Here is a 22,154-nt window from a genome sequence, read left to right as displayed (position 1 = left end):
AACAATTGGCTACCGACTTGGACTGGGACTATGATTTAAAACAATGAGCTTGACTCCTGAGTATGTCATATATCGGCATTGATGTGTGTTAGAAAAATTTATCAGAAACTCTCAGGTTACTTCCCATTCTAAATATTTTTTGGCAAACAGTACGAGCTGTGGACGTACTGGGGATACATGTCCTTCAAACAAAAAAATATAGTTCGATGATGTATAGTACAACACTCTTTACACAAAAGTAACTAGCCTTCTGACGCAGTACTGAAGTGGTTATAGAGATAAAAAGTTAGAAAAATACATGTTGATGGGGACCTTAAAATATTCTATATGCAAAAGTAAGAAGGAAGTAAGAAGTAAGAAGGCCACACTTGGTCCTTGCGCCAATAAACACTACATATCATCATCAGTCTTCACGGTGTATTAAATATATTCTTTATACAAAAGTAAGAAGGAAGTCTATTAACGGTGTATTGAAAATATTCTTTATACAAAAGTAAGAAGAAAGTCTGTTAACAGTCTATTGAAAATATTCTTTATACAAAAGTAAGAAGGAAGTCTTTTAACGGTGTATTTAAAACATTCTTTATACAAAAGTAATAAGAAAGTCTGTTAACAGTGTATTGAAAATATTCTTTATACAAAAGTAAGAAGGAAGTCTTTTAACGGTGTATTTAAAACATTCTTTATACAAAAGTAATAAGAAAGTCTGTTAACAGTGTATTGAAAATATTCTTTATAGAAAAGTAAGAAGAAAGTCTGTTAACGGTGTATTGAAAATATTCTTTATACAAAAGTAAGAAGGAAGTCTTTTGACTGTGTATGAACAAATGTTACTAGAATGTAAATGTTATTAGACTGTCAATGAAGTAAATAGAAAGTTGGTAGGAGTTCTAAAGAATGTTAACGTTCATTTTTATAAGGGGAGGAACCCTCAGTCCAGGGTCCCTAAGATGATTCCAGCGATGTTTCGAGCCCGTTGTATCACTGCTCGGAGGACCTCGGGAGGTCCGTCGCGGAGGGCATCGTCCCACAGCTCTTTGTTGCGTAGGGGGTAAAGGAGAGTTGGCAAGGGAGGAAAGAGGTTTGCAGTGCACTCAATCGTGACGTGGAAGATTGTGGGCGAGCTGCCACAGCCAGGGCAACGATCTGCATAACAGTGTGGGTAGAATTTATTGAGAGAGACAAGATTAGGAAAAGTTGCGGTTTGTAACTGGCGTAATGCCACTGCTTCCTCCTGCGAGAAGGACGGCGGTGGTGCGGCGTGGGTGCGACGAATGCGTGTATAATGACGGAGTATGTCTTTGTAACGGAGCAGGGGATCGCCCCGCTCTGAGCTAGTCGCCTCACCACGCCGAGTCGCCCGGAGGGAAATTTCTCGGGCAACCGCATGTGCGCATTCGTTACCCGGCAGCGAGGTATGACAAGGGGTCCAGAGTAAGTGGATGCGGGGAGGTGTGGTTAGTGTATTTTACGGGATCTGTTTGAGAATTTGGTGCGCCGCTCTCGGGATGCCATGTCCTGATAGGAACGCCCGGCATGCCTGTTGCGAGTCCGTCAATATATACACTTCCTCAGGAACACCGATGTCGTATCGAATTGCAAGAGCAACACCGAGAATTTCTCCGTAAGCGGCATTTGTTCCGCGCATTGCAGCAGAGTCTCTCAGGGATTCGGTGCCATCAAAAACTACCGAGGTATAGCCCTCTTGAGTGCGTGATGTGTCCGTGTATAAAGTGTGTGTTTCCGGGATGTTTGCAAGCATGCGGCCAATGTATCGTACACGGGCTTTGCGCCGCCCTTTGTCATGCTCGGGGTGCATATTACGTGGCAATGGATGAATACTTAGTGCTTGGCGTATCGCTGACGACAAGATCGTTGGACGGGTTTCAGACTCAAGGGGTGGGACAGAGTATCCTAGCCGTGTGAGAAGATGGCGGCCAGTAGGAGTGAGTAGGAGGCGCTGGCGATGGCTGACCCAATGTGCCTCTAGCAGCTCGCCTAGTGTGTTATGTGTTCCTAAGTTAAGGAGACGGTGTGTGGAAGTATAGTTCGGGAGGCCATGGGCCAGCTTCGTCGCTTTGCGAATCATTGCGTCTATGCGAAGTTGTTGTGCTTGGGTAAACCGCTGAAATGTGAGATGGTATGTAAGGCGGCTGATCACGCATGCCTCCACCAAGCGCAGCAGGTCCTCTTCTCGAAGGCCCGAGCGCCTGTTGGAGACCCTCCGGATCATGGCCAGAATTTGCTCAATCTGTCTGGATAGAAGGGAAACAGTGTAGTTTGACCTGCCATCCGCTTGGATGTATAAGCCGAGGATACGAGCACGATTAACCTGTGGTATCGGTGTGCCATCCACGTGCACAGTAATAGGGGGAGTAGAGGAACGGCTCCGGGGGCGAATGATTATGAGCTCCGACTTTTCCGGAGCACATCTTAAGCCGCATTTTCTCGCGTACTCGGAAACTGTATCGACTGCTTGCTGCAGTCGGTCCTGGATGGCTCCGTCGGAACCCCGTTTCGGCCAGATAGTAATGTCCGCATAAATAGCGTGGCAGTGGCATCCACAGTACCAGTGGCATCCACGACGATAATGGAAGAGAAAATAGTCTAGAGGAATTCGAAATCCCGAAGGTAACGCCGGAAGAAGTAAAGAAAGCCTTAGGAGATATGCAAAGGGGGAAGGCAGCTGGGGAGGATCAGGTAACAGCAGATTTGTTGAAGGATGGTGGACAGGTTGTTCTAGAGAAACTGGCCACCCTGTATACGCAATGCCTCATGACCTCGAGCGTACCGGAATCTTGGAAGAACGCTAACATAATCCTAATCCATAAGAAAGGGGACGCCACAGACTTGAAAAATTATAGACCGATCAGCTTACTGTCCGTTGCCTACAAAGTATTTACTAAGGTAATTGCAAATAGAATCAGGAACACCTTAGACTTCTGTCAACCAAAGGACCAGGCAGGATTCCGTAAAGGCTACTCAACAATAGACCATATTCACACTATCAATCAAGTGATAGAGAAATGTGCAGAATATAACCAACCCTTATATATAGCTTTCATTGATTACGAGAAAGCGTTTGATTCAGTCGAAACCTCAGCAGTCATGGAGGCATTACGGAATCAGGGTGTAGATGAGCCATATGTAAAAATACTGGAAGATATCTATAGCGGCTCCACAGCCACCGTAGTCCTCCATAAAGCAAGCAACAAAATCCCAATAAAGAAAGGCGTCAGACAGGGAGATACGATATCTCGAATGCTATTCACAGCGTGTTTACAGGAGGTATTCAGAGACCTGGATTGGGAAGAATTGGGGATAAAAGTTAATGGAGAATACCTTAGTAACTTGCGATTCGCTGATGATATTGCCTTGCTTAGTAACTCAGGGGACCAATTGCAATGCATGCTCACTAACCTGGAGAGGCAAAGCAGAAGAGTGGGTCTAAAAATTAATCTGCAGAAAACTAAAGTAATGCTTAACAGTCTCGGGAGAGAACAGCAATTTACAATAGGCAGCGAGGCACTGGAAGTCGTAAGGCAATACATCTACTTAGGGCAGGTAGTGACGGCGGATCCGGATCATGAGACGGAAATAATCAGAAGAATAAGAATGGGCTGGGGTGCGTTTGGCAGGCATTCCCAAATCATGAACAGCAGGTTGCCATTATCCCTCAAGAGAAAAGTATATAACAGCTGTGTATTACCAGTACTCACCTACGGGGCAGAAACCTGGAGGCTTACTAAAAGGGTTCTACTCAAATTGAGGACGACACAGCGAGCTATGGAAAGAAGAATGATAGGTGTAACGTTAAGGGATAAGAAAAGAGCAGATTGGGTGAGGGAACAAACGCGAGTTAATGACATCTTAGTTGAAATCAAGAAAAAGAAATGGGCATGGGCAGGACATGTAATGAGGAGGGAAGATAACCGATGGTCATTAAGGGTTACGGACTGGATCCCAAGGGAAGGGAAGCATAGCAGGGGGCGGCAGAAAGTTAGGTGGGCGGATGAGATTAAGAAGTTTGCAGGGACGGCATGGCCACAATTAGTACATGACCGGGGTTGTTGGAGAAGTATGGGAGAGGCCTTTGCCCTGCAGTGGGCTTAACCAGGCTGATGATGATGATGATGATGATGATGAAATAGCGTGGGCGACATCAGGGATCTGGTCAAGTACTCGGGGGAGCCCTGCAAGCGCGATATTGAATAAAGTAGGGGAAAGAACTGAGCCCTGGGGTGTCCCACGTCCTACAAGGCGAATCGTACCGGATCGATGCGGTCCCATTCCTACGGTGGCTGTGCGATCTCCGAGAAATGCGCGGATATAGTTGTACATACGAATTCCACAGTGTGAATGTGCAACATTGCGAAGGATGAGGTCATGTTCAACATTATCGAATGCCCCTTTTAGGTCTAAGGCGATGAGTGCTCTCGTTTGGGCGGACGACGGAGGTCCTATGACTTCCTCCCGCAATTGTAAAAGCACATCTTTGGCAGACAGATGAGCCCGATATCCGAATTGAGAGTTAGAAAAGAATGATTTTTCTTCGAGGAAGGGCTGCAGACGCCGCAAGAGTACATGCTCCATGAGCTTACCAATGCAGGATGTTAGGGAGATGGGTCGTAAGTTTTCAACCTTAACAGGCTTGCCCTGTTTGGGGATCAGTGTAATGTCGGCGTGTCGCCATGCTTGGGGAAGCATGCCCTTGCGCCAGCAATCATTGAAAATATGGGTGAGGTGGTTAATATCCGCGTCACTGAGGTTACGAAGGGTGGCGAATCGGATGTGGTCGGCTCCCGGTGCCGTGTTGCGGCGTAGGTCTTGCAGAACCACCCGCACCTCGTCAGATGTGATGTCCGCATCGAGCAATTCGTTCGTCTCGCCTACATAAGGATAGTCAGGGTACTGCGGCGGCGGGCCTCTGGGTATGAAATGCTTCTCTAGCTCTCTGAGGAGTGTCAAGACATCGTCCCTGTACTTGTGCATTAGGATGTGCAGATGTTGAAATGCTTTTCCCTTTGTTGTGGTGGGATCTGTGAGTGAGCGAAGAATCGACCACGTTTTTGCTGTGCTCAATGTGACTGAGAGGCGATCGCAAAATCCTCGCCAGTTATTCCTCGTAACGATCTCTGCATACTCTTGAGATTCCCGTGTAATTTGATCTATACGTTTCCTAAGTTTGCGGTTGAGGCGTTGTCGTTTCCATCGTCGTGTCAACCCTCTGCGAGCGTTCCAAAGATGAAGTAAATGCGGGTCTATGTCTGGTGTCTCGGTTGTGGTGCGCAGTATGCTCGTGGTAGCCTCTAGATATTGTGCGAGAGAGTCAAGCCAGCGTTCGTACCCTTGGCGCTCAGGTGGGTCCTGGCGACGTTCCCCGAATTTCGCCCAATCCGTTATACGCACATTTCGCTCGGGCCTGCGCGCACCCCGTAATGACAAGGTGGTCGCTACAATGTAGTGGTCACTATCAAGGTGCTCCTCTAAAGGCCCGTGCGCAACGACTGGGCCAGTATTGCGCACGAAGGTAAGGTCAGGGCAGGTGTAACGAGATACGCTATTGCCCATCCGAGTGGGGTGCTCTGGGTCGGTAAGCAGTGTGTATCTCATGTTACGGATGGCATTCCATAAGCGGGTCCCTTTAGCCTGCGATTTAACGTAACCCCATGCAGATGCGGAGCGTTAAAGTCACCGGCGACCACACAAACCCGTCCAAACCTACCAAATTCTGTTAGTAGGTGCTGAAAACAGTGCGTTCGCGAACGGGGGGAACTGTATGCATTGAGTATAAACAGACTCTCGCTGCGTTTACCTTGCGTAATTATTTCCAATATTTGGTGAGGAATGTCAATGTTAGTGGTATGCATGCGACATGTAACATGTTTCGAAACTAAGGCTCCCACAAGAGGAGAGACACCCGAGAGCGTGCTGTAGCCGGATAAAGAAGGGGTGAAATTGACTTCCTGTAAGAGGATGACATCGGGAGGGTTCGTGGATGTGGCGATATACTGCTGTAGGGAACCTCGTTTTTGGCGGAATCCCCTACAATTCCACTGCCATACCACTAGTTGCTCCGCGTTACGCGGCGCCATCATCATCGCGAGAGGAAGCAGGCGGTCGTGCATAGGGATGCGGGCGCCGGGTGCCCACATTTGAAGGTTGCGGCCGAGAGCCTTGGTCGGAAAGCGCGCTTTCGTTGTTACCGCTAAGCTCAGGAACTTGCATGCGTGCGAAAGTGCACTCTATACATGATTTCACTTGCTCCATAATCCCTATTTGAAGGGCCTCCATTTGGCGTTCTATCCTGTCCAGAGCCGCCTACATACTAGTGCTCATGTCTGCCACCAGCGCGTCCATTTGTTCTTGCAGGCGCTCACAGCGCGCCTCCATGCCACGACGTAGGCGGGCTATTTCTATTAGAGGATCGGGATTTGGTAACGGATTGGTAATAGGGGAAGGGGTAGGGAGAGACTTACTGGGCGGAGCGAGCTGTGGGGTACCCTTCGCCCGACCTACCTCCCGAGGCGCCTCCATTGCTGTTTTCTTCTCCGGGGTCCGCTGCACCCCTGAAGGGACCAGGGTCACCTTGGCGTGGGCGTTGGTCTGCAGGGCCTTCTTGTAGGGTTGTCGGGAAGATGGGGAAGGAGGGCGCTTCTCTGGGAGGCGCACCGATGCCTCGCGGGATCGGGACCGAGACTTGGAGCGGGTCCGGAACTTGCGACGGGAGCTCGAACGGGTCTCCGACCGGACTTTTCTGGTCTCCTTCGTTGGGGCGCGCCACGTTCGGGTCTCCGCCGTATCTGTGGTAGTGGTCGGGTCGCTGGAGGGTTGGAGTTCACGCTGCTCTTTCTCGACAGCTTTCTGAACCCAAGCTTTGTTCAGTGTCTGCCTAGCACGCCGCGGGCAGTTTGGATCCGCTGTAGGGTGGGTGCCGTCACAGGATCTGCAGTGTGGGGTGCACGGATGTGACGGGGTGGGGTTGTCAGTCCCGCACGTCGCGCAAATGACCACGTGCGGCGTAGGACAGTAATCAGCCCAATGGCCGAGCTTGTGACATATCTTGCAAACCAGTTGGCGGGGTCGATGGGGGTAGCAGCGGAGTTCGGTACCATAGAAACGCACGTATCGAGGTACTTCAAGTCCTTCAAATGTTACCAACGCAACGTTGGTTTGACCCATCATTCGTGCTTGAAGTATTTGAGTTCCAGGAGCCACAAGCTCATCCACTAGCTTGGATGACGATGTACCGGGCAAAAGGCCAGGAACAATTCCCTTGCATGAGTTGTCTGGGGCCGCAAAATATGTCGTGATGGGATAGACCGGCTGACCAAGGTTCAGCTCCCTCACCTTGTACAATGCGTCGGCTACGTGTGACTGGGGTGTGCTGATGATTGCCAAGTTCTGCTGAGGTCGCAGTCGGAATATGATGTCCTGACGATCCTTGGTGGTCAAGCCGGCAGCACTCCATAGAGCACTGGCGAGTTCTGGGCGCGTCCACTTATCGAGACAAAGTCCTCCGTGAGGCCGCAGAATTATCTTTTCATCGTGCAAAGGAAGTTGAGGCAGGTTCTGATTCCGAATGCGCTTGCGTACGGTAGGCTGGGAGGCGTCCGGAATGCCCAAGATGTTCTCGGAGGGTTGCGTCTTAGCGCGCGTTTGACGGTTGCGTCGCTTATGTATGACTGTCTTCCAACAGCCACCTGTGTCGTCGTCAGTTTTGTCGTCGTAAATGTTCGGGGCAGCATCTTCCTCCATCATTTCCCCGGTCGGAGTGTCCACCTCTCGCTGTTGGGAGGGAAAATCGGCGACGATTGGATCGGCGGCCACTCCCGCGGTATCCACCTCGGGCGTCTTCGTTGTTGTCGAGGAACGCGCGTCGGCATTCTCCGTCGCCGATTGCGTCTTCTGCTCGTTGGAAAATGACGTTGCGGTAGATAAATACTCCATCGAAACAGAGCGGTGAATTGGTCGAAGGCCCTTTGCACGCCCGTTTAGAACATGGGCCTCGGAAGAGCTGGTCGCTTGGCGCTCTTGGTTCATGGTGTAGAAAACACGCCAAGGCAGCTATGGCCCCGGCAGGGGCAGCCGCGTTGGAACTGCTAGCTGTAGAGGCGCGGGGAGCGGCAACAAAGTCCCGGGAAGAAAAGGCGATCGGCGGGAAACGGCGAGAAAGCCGCTTCCCATACGACTCCCGGCGAAAGCGGCCCGGGCAGGGGCGGTCAAGGGCGGTCGGTGAAGGTCGCGTAGTCTCGGTGGTTGCGGAGCGCGCCGACGACACGTCCGTTCCCTTCGGCCGACCGATTGGAACTCCCTTAAACGCTGAGATTGACATTTTAACCCGCTCCAGAAAGTACAAGTGTCAGGGCAAGGCAACAGGTAACAGCAGTGGCTTAACTATGGCACTTTCAATTACATGCAATGACTATAAACTTTTGTGCTGTAGCGTGTAGGCAACAATTTCTAACATATTCTTCAAAATATCTTTTTTAGATGCGCGAAAGCTGTTATATTTCAAAAGCGAGAAATGCCATACATGCGAAGAAACCTAAAAGTGCGCTATCATTTTTCATCTGAAACACAGTGCAACTTCTAATGCCATTAAGAAAACAGGCTGGGCATTTCGTATTAAGGATATGCTCCAAGACATTTGGCCCAAATACTTGGTCTAATCGCGTGCCCGTGTTTGTTTGCATAAAATTCAAACAACAGTGGTGACAGCAGAACGCCTGGTGACAAGACTGCGCGTCAATTAACACTTTACGTTTTCCATTGATCCGAACGAATCGAACGAACTAAGCTACAATTTAATTAAGGTCTGAAAGCCGATCTCGTAAATTAATTTAATTTCATCTTATTTTGTTAAAAATCCCGCAATAAGGGTATTAATATTTATTTATTTATTTATTCATTCATTCATTTATTTATTTATTATATGGGGTGAGTATAAAACATACACAAACAAGTGTTGCAACAGCTTCAAATTGTTAAAATAAAACGTTGTTACATCTTGAACAAATTTTGACGAGCAGCTGACGGCAGTGACTTGATGAGCAAGCGCATTCCACTTTTAGATGCTCGGTAGAGAAACGAGTACTATGCACGGAACACGGCTCTAAGCAGACAGTGTTTACGTATCCACGAGCACTCGTCAGGCACCCTGATTTCAGTATGACGTGAAAGAGTGTCCCAAAATGCGTCGTGCAATAGTTTGCAGTTCAGTTTAGTTTCGTCACGCTGCGCTTGAAGGAGGCTTTTCCAAAAATACGTTGTCGTGGGACGTCCATGTTAACGAACATTTAGCCGAACCCAACTGTCGATGACTGTTGATGGTAACGCGTTTAGCATTGAACAGCTGTACCTACCCAGTCCCACACCTTACACTGACCCCATTCAGCGTGAGAGAGGTTCGTTGAAGAGCGGCGCGTACTCATACATCGACCCAAGATGGCGCGATGGTTGATTTCGAACACTGCGAGCTGCAGGTCGGTGCCCTAGCCATTCGACCACCGTCTACCCACTCACCCAGACAGGTGGGTGGATGCAAACGTACAAGCATGCAATAGACAGACGGACACGCAGCTCCCGGAAAGTGCGTCAAGTACCCTATGAATGCCAAGGCGTTTAAATGTCCACACGCTGCGATGGCTCTCTGGCTATTGAGTTCTGCTGATGAGCACTAGTTCGCCGGTGATGTCATTAAAAATGGAGGCGGAATACAAAAACCCTCGTGTGCCATGCTCTGGGTGCACGTCGGTGAACTGCGATATTATTCCGGAAACGTCCATCTGCGTCCTTCGTAAGCAGCTCCTGGACGTTAAATCCCAAAATTATGATCAAGCAAATCAAAACTACAGCTCATCTTCGCTTCAGTTTGCGCGTTTGTACCGTGCTATGCACTTTCATTTTAAGGGAATAACTGGCAAAAACTACTAATGCCAGCAAACGTTTGTACAAGTAGCGAGGCGTGGGCCTTTCTTTCTCGCTCATATTCGTCCCTGGATGCTACCTTTATCGTATACCACACTGAAAGACGATGCATGTTTGAGAAACAAGCAAACGTCATTGAACATATACAAGTTTTGTTGTATTGCTAAGTGCCAGACCACCAATTCTATTCCCGTTGGCGGCAGTGCCATTTCAATTAGGTGGAATTTCGCTGCAGTTTAAGTAACTCTAGGGAGTAAGAATTATTCTAGAGCCAACTACGGTCTTCCTCATAAACTTACGTTAGCAGAATAAGTCGTGACGAGTGTAGCAGAAATACATCCGTCGCGACTCGCCCATCTAACCTGTTAGTTCGAGCGGGCCTTGCAACACTATTTACCAGAGCAAAACTAGCGCCTTTGAAATTCCTGCACCAGGTACTACACAATCGGCTGAAAATAAATTCTTCTAGGTACTTATTACTTGCCAAATCGCACCTTTTACGTCACAAACACTCGTACACACTAACGGAGTGTTCGTTCCATAACGACACATTTCAATACTCGCTTTTTCTGCTTGCAGTGAAAGCATGGAATAAACTGGACCTAACTATAACTAACACAGTTTGTTTTTAAGCTTTCTGTAATCTTCTAGATAATGCGTGCATTAATCATATTGGCGAACCTTATGTTGAATTCCAATAGCGGAGTCGGAGCAAGTTTTGCTTCACGTTTCGGAGCAAGTTTGTTCCAATGACAGAGTGAGGGCGGGAGTAAGGTGTTCCAATGAGAGAGTCGGAGTGGATTCAGAGCGGGAGTCACTTCGTGGAGCAGAAGAAGATGCTCCGCCAAAATCGGCGGAGTGGACCGCAACTCTGCGTGACGTATTTCCTTTGCCACGTTTGTCTGCTGGGAGGCGCCACCGGTCACAACTCGCGAGGAAGCAAAAGCTGCTGCATGCTTGGTGAGATATCTATTCTGCACTTTAAAACAAACAACAAGTGAACGGTGCTGAATAGACAAGGGACCGGTGCGGCGGTGCTGGGAGCAAACAGCGGAAGGAAATGACAACACGCAAGGCATCCTGGGTAACTCGACGATAGAAGTTCCGCTTCCGCCATGCTCCGTCGGCGCAGGTTGTGTTCCACTCGCGGATTTGGAGGCGTTGCTCTACGCCAGAGTCGAGTGCTCGCTCGCGGAGTCCGTCGGCTGCTCCGACTCCGCCATTGGAATTCAACATTAAGCACGTTTAGTGCTGGCATTTATGTAATCAACACAACAAACTGATAACGCTGTCTTGTGTACAGTGAATTTAACGCAACTGCATGTTATATGCAAATGTATGGCCGCTTTCTGTTCTAAATTTTTCCTTTTGCATTGTTTTCTTGGCAAGTGCTAGCCTGTTCATTGCTGTTCTCCTGCTGGAATTGTATGAATGCCCACCTGCTATGTTCTCGTTCGAGACTGGCAGTATTGAAAATAAATAAATAAATAAATAAATAAATAAATAAATAAATAAATAAATAAATAAATAAATAAGCTCTGTGTCAACGCATGCATTGAGGAATCTGTGCGGCACTCACACCTTATCCTTTCCTCTTCCTCGGTGTACCTTAGCCAACAGGACACTTTTTTGCTCAGCATTTTCAATTTATTCTTTTCATATTCTTTCCATTTCTCGTATATTAACACCCATAATTTATTAAATGTACGCAAATTATTGCTAGGCTAGACACTGGAGAATCATAAAACAACAATATCAGAAATTATCGTAACAAACACATTCATTGATTCACGGTGTCTCAGCCTCAAAGCGACACTAGGGCTGTGAGACAGACCATAGTGGAGGGCTCTGGATTAACTCTGATCAACCGGGCTTCTTTATGTGCACCTAAATCTGAGTGCACGAGAGTCTTTACACTTAGCTGCCTCCATCAAAATGCGGCTACCGCGGCCGGGGATCGAACGCGCCACCTTGTGCTTAGCAGCAGAATGCCGTTGACCTCATCTGGGAAACACCAGCGGCTTCGTGAGGCGCCATTTGCGTTATGGTCCGCAGCATACAAAACTGGCATGCGGCACATAAATCAGGCCTAAAACTTATCTGATACCCGTATCAGAATGGTCTTGCTGACGCGCTTGATCATTCCCTTCAAAATCGTGCTACCAGATGGATTCACGAAAATTCTTTTGTAAACACACACACAGAGAAAAAGCAAGAAAATACAAGAAAAACAAGAAAAGAAAAAGTATGGCAATTGTATTTTATTATTATTATACCCTTTAGTCTTCCGTTTATGACTATTTCGTTAGTTTTACTAATATTTTCTCTTGATGACGTACGTGGTTTACTTCACAGAAACCGATTGTTAAACAGTTTACTCCCACATTTGGTCCCCTCATGAACGCAGCTTTCATGTAATACGAAAGACTTAAATGCTGGGATACGATTGCAACAGATCACACAAGTACAAGTAAGCCGGCTACATAGAACACACGAGATGGGACAGGACAACCGGTCACAGAGCACCGTACTAAGCGACCCATTGAACTCTACCGGTATCTATGGCCACTATTTGAGAGGCATGACTTGCTTTTATTGCAGCTGTGTTGTTCAGAAACAAAGACCAATTAGTTGTGCATACGAGATCTATCTGCCTATACTGGCGAGATGGTTGAAGCTGTGAACAAATGTCGATTAATTATAGCAAAGAGAGGAAAAAATTTCATTTCGCTCACAGTATCGATGACGAGTTTCTCACTTTCCCATATGGCAACAAACTCTGTTAAAATCAGGAAAACTTTTTCTTTTAGCATAAACAGAAAAAAACTAGATGCACGAATATATTTTTTCGTTTAAACAATTTTGCTGCAGTAAAAATGCAAATTTTCTGCTTTTTTTCTTATCGTGTACTGCGTAGAACGTAAGTGTATCATTTCTAAAAGGAAAATGGCTTACAGTAGATTTCGCACCGGCGTGCTATAGCCAGTGCTTTTCATCAGTATTTTTAGTACACTCAATCGTGTGAAAACATCAGCCCACCCACCAGAATACCACTAGGAACTGCTCATCAACTTCAAGTTTTAAGATCATGCTCACATACACCTACATATTCTGCTGAATTTTTTTCTCCCGAGCAGCATCACTTTCAAACGCCCTTACCATCCCTTTGGTGCTACCACTAGCCACCCTATGTTCATTACTTCTGTTTCTTCAGTACTACCAAATTGAATATAGTCCATTCTAGTTTGAATGCGTCACCTAGCACCTGTATTCAATCTTTTTACTGTTACTTTATATTCTTGAAAGTATGCCTACTGTATTTTTCAGATGACCCAAAGTGATCGTGGTAATGTGTTCATTACTTGTACAATGTAACACCCCTGATCAAGGGCACTTGAAGGAAGTAAACAAACCTGACCCGGCCGCTCCGCCGATGCAGCGGGATCGCAAGACACAGTGACCTGGCAAATGCAAGAGCCCGAAACATGCGACTGTGAATTTGTCTTGCTGCCCCGGGACACTGCAGCCCCGGTGCGCAAAGCAAAACGGCTAAAATACCTTTGCGAAGAAGGGCAGCACACACAGTGCGAGTAACGCGCACAGCGCCACCAGCCCAGCGAGGTAGGCGCCGCACGCGGGCCCCGACGACGCGAGCGGGTAAGCGGCGGCCGATGCCAGCGCCACCAGGGGCCAGGCGGCGAGCGAGACGCAGCTGCAGCTGTCGCTGGTGCCGGCGAACTGGCGCTCCAGCTCCGCGTCGCGGAAGGACAGGCTCACCGGGTGGGCGTGGTCACGAAGCTCCCTGCATGGTGGTCGCGGCACTACTCAAGCACATGCTCACGTGACACTACGGTCGAGAATGCACGCAAGGAAAGTGGTCGACGAAGGGACGCGTACGAGGCAAGGTGCGCTGTCCTCGTTGTACGCTTAGCATGTGTATAGTTGCGGAATGAATCAGCTTGCCACCTAACCAAACTTTTACTCTCGCCTGAGAATCACCATTGCAAAATCTCTGATCAACTTTTCCGCTCACATAAGTGGATTTCCCGCTGACGTAAGGGGATGTTGGAGCAGTCGCGCAGAATCAGGTTCGCTCCTACAACAGGTTTTATTAAAAGCCTACAAACTCAAACGAAACTATCGGCACGCTTTCTGGTAACAACGCCTACCTCCTTCATTTCCACAGGTGAAGTCATCACCAGCGCCGTTGCGTCAGCAGCGGTAGCCTTTCATCACAGGTCTCAAGAAATACTACGGGAGCTTGCTTTGCTGCCTGACAAGCGGGGGCGCAGAATCGTGGCTCTTCTAGGTGTACTCTTTGTGTAGCAAGAATTAAAAGCAGCAATGCAGAGAAGATTGTCAATGCCTCATGAGAAAGTGCACGTAAGACCGAAGTGGTTTGTTTCACACCAACAAATTATGTTTTAAATCGCTGCGAGCTTATTTTTGGGTGCACCAGATTTGCTCCTCATTATTTCTGTCGATCTCACCGTGCCTTCTCCTCATACCCGCTATACCCACGTTCATATTCACGAATGCTCCGTCACAAGAGAACTCCCCTCCAAATATCCTTAGTGCACAGTTTTCACTATTGAGACAACTACCCTTGATTCGCGATTTTGATTGAGTCGAGCATGTACTAAGAATTGTTCTCCATGGTATCAAGATTTAGCAAACGCTATGCGGACCCTCTCCTCAAGCACTGCGTGAAGCGGATGCGGCGCCGTTTCAGATCCCGAAACGCTGTGCGAAATTAGGAGTGCCCGCCGTGGTTGCTCAGTGGCTATGTTGTTGGGCTGCTGAGCACGGAGGTCGCGGGATCGAATCCCGGCCACGGCGGCCGCATTTCGATAGGGGCGAAAATGCGAAAACACCCGTGTACTTATATAGATTTAGGTGCACGTTAAGAGAGAGATGCAAATGAGAGGAAGGCAGGGAGGTTAACCAGACTTAAAATGTCCGGTTTGCTACCCTGTACTAAGGGAAAGGAAAGAGGAAGTAACGACGGAAAGAAGAGCGTGACAAAAATAAAAGCGAAAAAAATATGAAAAGGGACGAAATGGGGTCATTACCGTCTTTGTAATAGGCCACTGTCACGTAGAAAAGTCAACAGAGCCTTGACCGACTTTTGCTGCGACGACAGTTCACGTCGGCATTCCAAAACTGACTGTTCTGAAAGTGGCCTGTCGTCAAGGCGTGCCAACGCGGTCGCTAGTGACAGCCGGTGCGCGCTGTATCGAGGACAGTGGCAAAGCACGTGTTCGATAGTCTCTTCCCCACCGCAGCACGTTAAAGAACCCCAGGTGGTCTAAATTTCCGGAGTCCTCCACTACGGCGTGCCTCATAATCAGAAAGTAGTTTTGGCACCTAAAACCCCATAATATATATGTAAATTAGGAGCATTAAAAATAATTCGCAATTGCGCCTGAAAGGCGAAGCACCGATTTCAATCACAAATTGGTAGATAGCTGTACGAAGTAGCTTTATCGGCCGTACAAAGTTGTGCAATTCGCTTGCTAACTAAATTAACAACGATAGAATGTGTAAGCGCGACTCAAAGAGGACATAGAAAGAAACAGACAGGCGGAGACAGCGCTGTCTTTGTGCGTCTGCTTCTTTGTGCGTCCTTGTTCAGTCGCGCTTAGACATTCTGTCATGGATTCAAACCAACTAGCCTGTCAACGTATTTTAAATAAATTAACCAGCGAGGTGTCACGCGCGCAGAAGTAAACATGAACACACATCGCTTGATGACAGCGGAAACTCTCTGCGAAATAAAACGCTGGAGTTAGGAATCGTGGCAGCAGCCACGAGCCAATTGACCTCCGTGAATCTGTCGCGTCAACGAGTACGAAACGTCGAAAGCACCGCGCATACGAAGCAACCGGCACTACGCGCACTCCGCAAACATTTGAAGAACAGGCCCGCACGGGCGCGCACTTTAGCCACGTCGCAGACCGCTTTCAAGACACACGAGCGCCGGCAACGCCTCCCTACGGCGTCCGCCAAAGGCCTGTACTATTAAAGTCCCTCAATAATTATGCACTACGGCGTCCACGATTCGCGCGGCCAACGGCGCAGCAGACGCCGCGCTTCTCTCCACTCCGTACGGAGCGGCGGGCGAGTAGGACAACGAGGCACCGAAGGAGCCGCCGGAGAAGAACGCTCCTCCTCCCTTGCCTCCCCACCGCCGCCTGGACGGGAGAGGGCGCGCATGGCCGCGTTCTTCGCTCGCGCACGCGAGAAAACCGCGTTCGCCGCATCACCCTCATGCGCTTTCCCTCAAACGGAACCTCACGGCGACGGCAGAAATGCGCCTGGAGTGTACGTATACTTGCTATCGTAATAAAACTCGCTCTCGTCATAGAAGGTTCATTATTTATGGAAGCTTTGCTTCATAGCTGCACATTTGAAGTGTAGGAAACAATGCGGGCTTCCGAACGCTTGTGTTAATAGTTCGTTATAGTTTTGTTGCTGGGCGCTTGCTGTGCCTACACGCTTGGTCACTGTCGCGCAGCGGGTTGCCCGAACAGCTCGTCCCCGTTCGGAATGCGGAGAAGCACACTCGAAACTTTGAACTTGCTTCAGTCGAGAGGTGGCAGCACCGTTAGTCGAGGTGATGCCTTCAGTGGACAGTCGCCTTAGAAAGTGAGGATTGGGCATTTCGCAGGGCGCTGATATTTTTCACATAAGTAGTGATACGGGGTGCACAAACGCTGAGCAATTGGCGCCATAACTGCTAAGCACCGCCAACGGGATACCGAAATACCGTGTTTCATGGCTGATTCGGGATGTGTAGAAAAAAATTGGAGGACGCTTAAGCTTCGCCTTCAAGAGTGGAACGCGACAGCGTTCCCGTCGACCCGCCAAGGGGTGTAAGACAATGGGCTACGGCGCAGCGACAACGCGCCCCGCATCGGACGCGGTGAGCGTCGAGCAACGCAGCGTTCGGCGCGACAACGAAATGTGCGCCTGAGCAAGCGACGCACGCCTGAGCCTTAGAAACAGCTCGTTTCTAAGGCAACACCGCGTTCACTAGAGGCGCTTTTGTACCGCTTTGAAGCATCGAACTCGTGGCTCAGTGGTAACGTCTCCGTCTCACACTCCGGAGACCCTGGTTCGATTCCCACCCAGCCCATCTTGGAAGTTGCTTTTTATTTATGAAGTGCCTGCCGTGATTTATCGCTCACGGCCAACGCCGCGGACGCCGACACCGACACCGACGCCGACGACACCGGCTTTTCTTCGACACGAGCTCCCTAACGCTATCGCGTTAAAATGCACGCGAAAACTCCGCTGTGAGTTGTGTAAGTATGCGCAAGCATTGTACCACTTGCTCATCTCTGCGTAGCCCGGCGTCCTTATCGATGTTGTGAAACTTGATACGACAGGTATAAACGACAGCGCTGCGGCAACACGAACTGCTGCGGCCGGCGGCGCAAGGCGAATTGATGACGCAAGCAAACTACTGCAGGTGGTGGCGCCACGTGCGCTGATGTCTTTCCAGTCAGTGCAAACTGACATCGCTCTTTAGCGCCTTTTCCATCCGCGTCGAACCATTATGCGCCGCGCGGACCATATCTTGAACGTATCCACAAATGCACGTATATAATGCTTATTAGCTCAAGCAGGCTAGACGCCTCGTCGTTTTGAAAGGGATGCCACTAAAGTCCATCATCATCATCATCAGCAGCAGCAGCATCATCCGGCTGGCGCTGCTACTGGCCGGGATGCCTAGTTTATGCATATGGCATGCGCTGGGCTTGCTTTCCTATGCGACAAAAATGCAAGTGCTGGGGTGTGATAGTGTAAACATTACAATACTTCACAGCCTGAAGAGAGCGCTTGGAGTGGACGTCTCAACAGCGTGCTGGCGACGTATGCAGATGGAGAACGTAAATATGCGCCAGCAAAATAGCTCCAAAGCGTGCTCTCAGCGTTGAGTACACACAGGTCCGAAATAAGCATCGCGCGCAACAGGAGCATTTTTGCTACGCAGTGAGACGTGGTATATATAGACAATGCATATATGCATATGTAGGCAATGCATATATGCAATTTTATTACAACTAATTGAATTACGTAGAGCCCCATGAGTCAATTAAATTTTAACCCGTCTGCTACGCTGCGATGTGCCGTGCGAGGCAATCATGATGCTCAACTCTCAGAAATTGTAGAATGAACGCACAACGCCTCAAGAAAAAACGTCTACCCGTGTGTACTGTGGACTACGTGGACGAGCAGCAGGGGTGAACGAAAGGTAATATTTCACATCAACTCACCGCTCTCGTATTGAACTAAACGCTCAAAAAATTTCTCATTCGCCGTCACCATCACAGCTAGTTATCGTCAATCAAACCAAACAGCATACAAAGCTTCGCTTACATCGATTTCCCCAGTGCGTGGGATCCGCATATACTTAGGTATACGTATATGAACGGCCTTGACACATGGCGTACATGCGCTATATGCAGGTTATATTGCCACGCCATTCTATCACTAAAGTTTTTCATGCCTTGTCTTACATTCTTGACAAAGTTCTTCCTCATGGATATTGAGAACGGCAGCCCACAAACAAGAAGGAAGGGGGTTAACCGAGGGGCCCGACGCTTATTAGTCATATCATAAGAAGCCAACAAACACTGACACCAATGACAACATAGGGGAAACTACCTGTGCTTAATAAATGAAATAAAGAAACGATAAATTATTGGAAAATAAAGTGCATAAAAAAAAACAACTTACCGCAGGTGGGAACCAAACCCACAACCGTCGCACTCCCCGTGCGATGCTGCACCATATGAGCAACAGCTGTGCCGTTTCCCCATCCACTTTCTTGAGTATTTATGTGTCCTAATAGAACCCTGGGAGTGTTAGCCAGCGCCACCACTCACAGACCTTGGCGGCGTACGTGGAACGTCCTTTTTGCCGCAGGCGTCACGAGAATGTGATCTTTTTGGGCGAAGGCAACTAGTCAATAAACCCACACATGCTACCTGAAGGCGTCAATGTTGCCGGATTCGAGACCCTCGTTATGTAATGAACGAGAAGAAAGGGGGCTAACCGAGGGCCCCGATGTTTATTAGTCATGCCATAAGACGCCAACAAACACTTACATCAAGGACAACATAGGGGAAATTACTTGTGCTTAATAAATGAAATAAAGAAACGATAAATTAATGAAAATTAAAATGGATGAAGAAACGTAGGTGGGAACCGAACACGCAACCTTCGCATTTCGCGAAAGTTGTGGCCCATAAACAAATGTCATAAAAAGAACACTGACAGTGCTTGCCTTTTATGACACGTAAATCTTCTCAGACGTGAATGTTATAAGTGCGAAACGATAACCTGAAAAATGACTAATTTCCTCTTTTTTGGCACAGTTGTGGACTACCTCGGGATCGGCCCACGCAAGTTTCTACCAGAAAATTCGCCTTCGTGCTCGCCCCCCTGCAGATGCCGGGAAGCGTGAGGAGCAGTCCGGGATCTCTAAATGCTATCGCGTTCCACTTAAAGCCGAAGCTTAAGCGCCCTCCAAATTCTCGCTCGTAGGCTAGGCATTGAAAGCGACAGCAATGTATAGCAATGTAAACGCAGGCGCGATTTAGCTCGGCGTTTACTGTCCGTGCCGCTCATGCACACAACTGCAGGAGTGCCGATGCGCGTCGCTCCCGCCAGCAGTGGAAGCCCCGCCAGATGGAGCCGATGTTTCCAAGGAAGGGGCTCCGTCGTCTTTCGGGCCACTGCGCGTTTCTCGAGGCCTCGTGATGGTGCATCCGAAGAGGAAGGGGCACAGCGATCCAAAGGTGGATCGTGGATAGTTTGGCGACGGCCAGTCCAGAGCTGATCGAGCTGCCTCCCGCGCGAGAAGGAAGGCCACGTGACGTAAACGCAACATATCCCTTATATTTTGGTTGTGTTTCTGTTGTTTTGCATCAGGGTGCGGCAGGAACAGCGGCTGGGAAGCCAAGCTTGCGTGATAATCGCAGCGAGACGGTAAACAATCTGGTCACGTGATGCACGTACGTCCCCGCACGGGCTCTCGGAGAGCATGGACCGTTTCGGTGGGGGAGCAAGCAAACTCATTCACGGGGACACAGCGACAGCATGACGGCGGCGGTGCCGGAACGAAAGCACCTCGACCGTTGGTGTAATTGCTATCGCAATAAAATAAACATCGAGCAAGGGTAGGCCGTGAGGGGAGGGGCTGGAGGGAAAGCCCGGGCTCGAGTCCTTGCAGTCGTCCGGTCGATCATTTGGGCAAGATCAGGTTTGTTTATGAGTGGCGTTCACATCTCGTTTCCCCGCTGTGGTGGCTGTACGTGCACCCGCTCTCTGCTAAGGGAGCGCGCGCTAACCGGAAGAGAGTTGTGGGGCGCGTTCGCACCGGACGCCAAGTGTTGTCTTAGAGACGCGCGTGATGTGCACCTGTACTGCCGCTAGAAGCGTGCGGATTAACGACCCTGTTCTCTGCGGAATCTGTTGCTGAAACAAACGAACACCAACTAAATATATCCTTACTGTAACAAATACACGGCTTCGAGAGCACCATGTTTTCAGTAAAGCTAACAGCTTTCTGGAAGCGTTTGCGTATTCGTGGATTGTCTTCGTTCATGGTTTCTGCACAAATGTGTTTCTGTGTTATTTATTGGAGCTCTGTGGCTCCGCATAGTGTTTCAACTAAAGTCTCTTTGTATTTCTGTGTGAATATCAAACGCATTTTTTTAATTTGCTCGCATAGTCACATCGCCGTGTGGTGTTAGGCCCTTGCTATGTAAAATGCCTCTTGAATTCTAAACCTTGTTATCTTGTGTACTAGATGCAACTGTAGTGTCGGCACGTGCAAGCGTCAATAAAATTAGGGGATCAGGTATTCACTGAAAAGAAAATAGAAAACGGCAGGCTCGACATACAGCAGGCGAAGAAAGTGCGTGAAAGTTCATTTGCGAAAATATATTAATCGCAACAGTAAATCAATCTTTCGAGTAGAAATAAAGACCGCAAAAAGTGCGCCGAATTTCGGTAAAATAAATCTTACGAACCCTTCCCCTACCGAAAAATGAGGGTAACCGAAGCTTATTGTGCGTGCACCACGATCTTGGTCGCGGTTTCGTAAGCCACAGGTAACGGTGCCGCACTGCTTCAGCCTCTCGCTCCCTCAGCTCGGGATCTTCTCATTGCTCTCGGTTTGTCTGCGCTCGGGAGGCTCTAAAGGCGCGTCGATTGGGGGCGAGGACTTACGGAGTCGCCATGTGCGGGAAGCGCCTCCCTTGCATAGTATGAGGGATCGCGCGGAGCGCTCCTCATAGGTTTAGCTTACGGCGCTCAATAAGCACACCACGCGGCAGCCCTCTTAGACATTTATGTAAGTACTCTCAAAACGAGGGAAGTTTTTGACTGTCGATGTAATAATCTTGGGCAAACTGAAAGCACACAATCGTTTACAGACGCTATCTCTTTGCCGAACACGTACAGTGAACGCCACTACGCGCGGTCGCCGCGATGGAGTCTCCCGAACCGGCTTCTTGAGCAGCCGAAGCGAGCGGACGCGTGTCACATGCGCTCCGTGAATTTCGGGTGTTCTGGCCCGGTCAAACCGATTGGATCGCCCAAATTTTTGTGGGAATCGGCGCCGGAAGCGCAGCGGACCACGAGGACACCAAATTCAAGCCGGTACGTCCAAAATTTTCGGATTTACCGGACTTTGAATTTTCCGAGTGGCCGACCAGGCGCTAAGCTTGACGAGGCCTAGCACGAGTACGGGGCTTCGAGGTCTTCCCCCGGCTTCGGCCAGCGGCCAGGCGGACCCGGAGCGACGGCCCGACACGACATCCCGAGCTACGACGTACCACCTCACGATATCAAGACTACTGAACACCGCCACCGAGGCGCAAGATTTCATGGAAAAAGACCCGCACGAAGCAGTCGTCGCCGCACCGTCGACGGCGGTAGGCCTAACCCGAGGAGGAGGCCCCCGACCAACCCCAGGCAGCACCCCAGCGACAACGTCGGCCCCCGCGTCGGCGTCAAACCCGCAAGTAAGCCATTTAATTCGAGATTCGGACCCGGAATGGGAAATCGCCATGTCTAGTCGGCAAAAGAGACGCCAGCGCGGAGGCCCGGTTTTGGCGGGAACGGCGCATGGCAACATCCAATCACAGAACGCCGCCATGATGTCAGGCGCCGCGCCAGCTGCGCCCGGCGAAGGAGTGAGAGGAGGA

General features: G+C 49.3%; 1 protein-coding gene across 3 annotated transcripts in view; it reads right to left on the bottom strand.

The window, feature by feature from the left end:
* LOC142580095 (adenylate cyclase type 3-like) overlaps nucleotides 1-22,154 on the bottom strand; it is a 416,897-nt gene that overhangs the window by 103,603 nt on the left and 291,140 nt on the right. For all 3 annotated transcript variants that reach the window (XM_075690881.1, XM_075690880.1, XM_075690883.1), the window contains one exon: nucleotides 13,489-13,732. In XM_075690881.1, coding sequence (XP_075546996.1) covers nucleotides 13,489-13,732 — 244 coding nt within the window. The remainder of the gene's footprint in view (nucleotides 1-13,488; nucleotides 13,733-22,154) is intronic.

Source organism: Dermacentor variabilis, chromosome 4 (genome assembly GCF_050947875.1).
Source record: "Dermacentor variabilis isolate Ectoservices chromosome 4, ASM5094787v1, whole genome shotgun sequence".
In the NCBI taxonomy this organism is placed as follows: Eukaryota; Metazoa; Arthropoda; class Arachnida; order Ixodida; family Ixodidae; genus Dermacentor; species Dermacentor variabilis.
The sequence above is the reverse complement of the archived record's forward strand: the minus strand, read 5'-3'. Positions and strand labels throughout refer to the sequence as shown.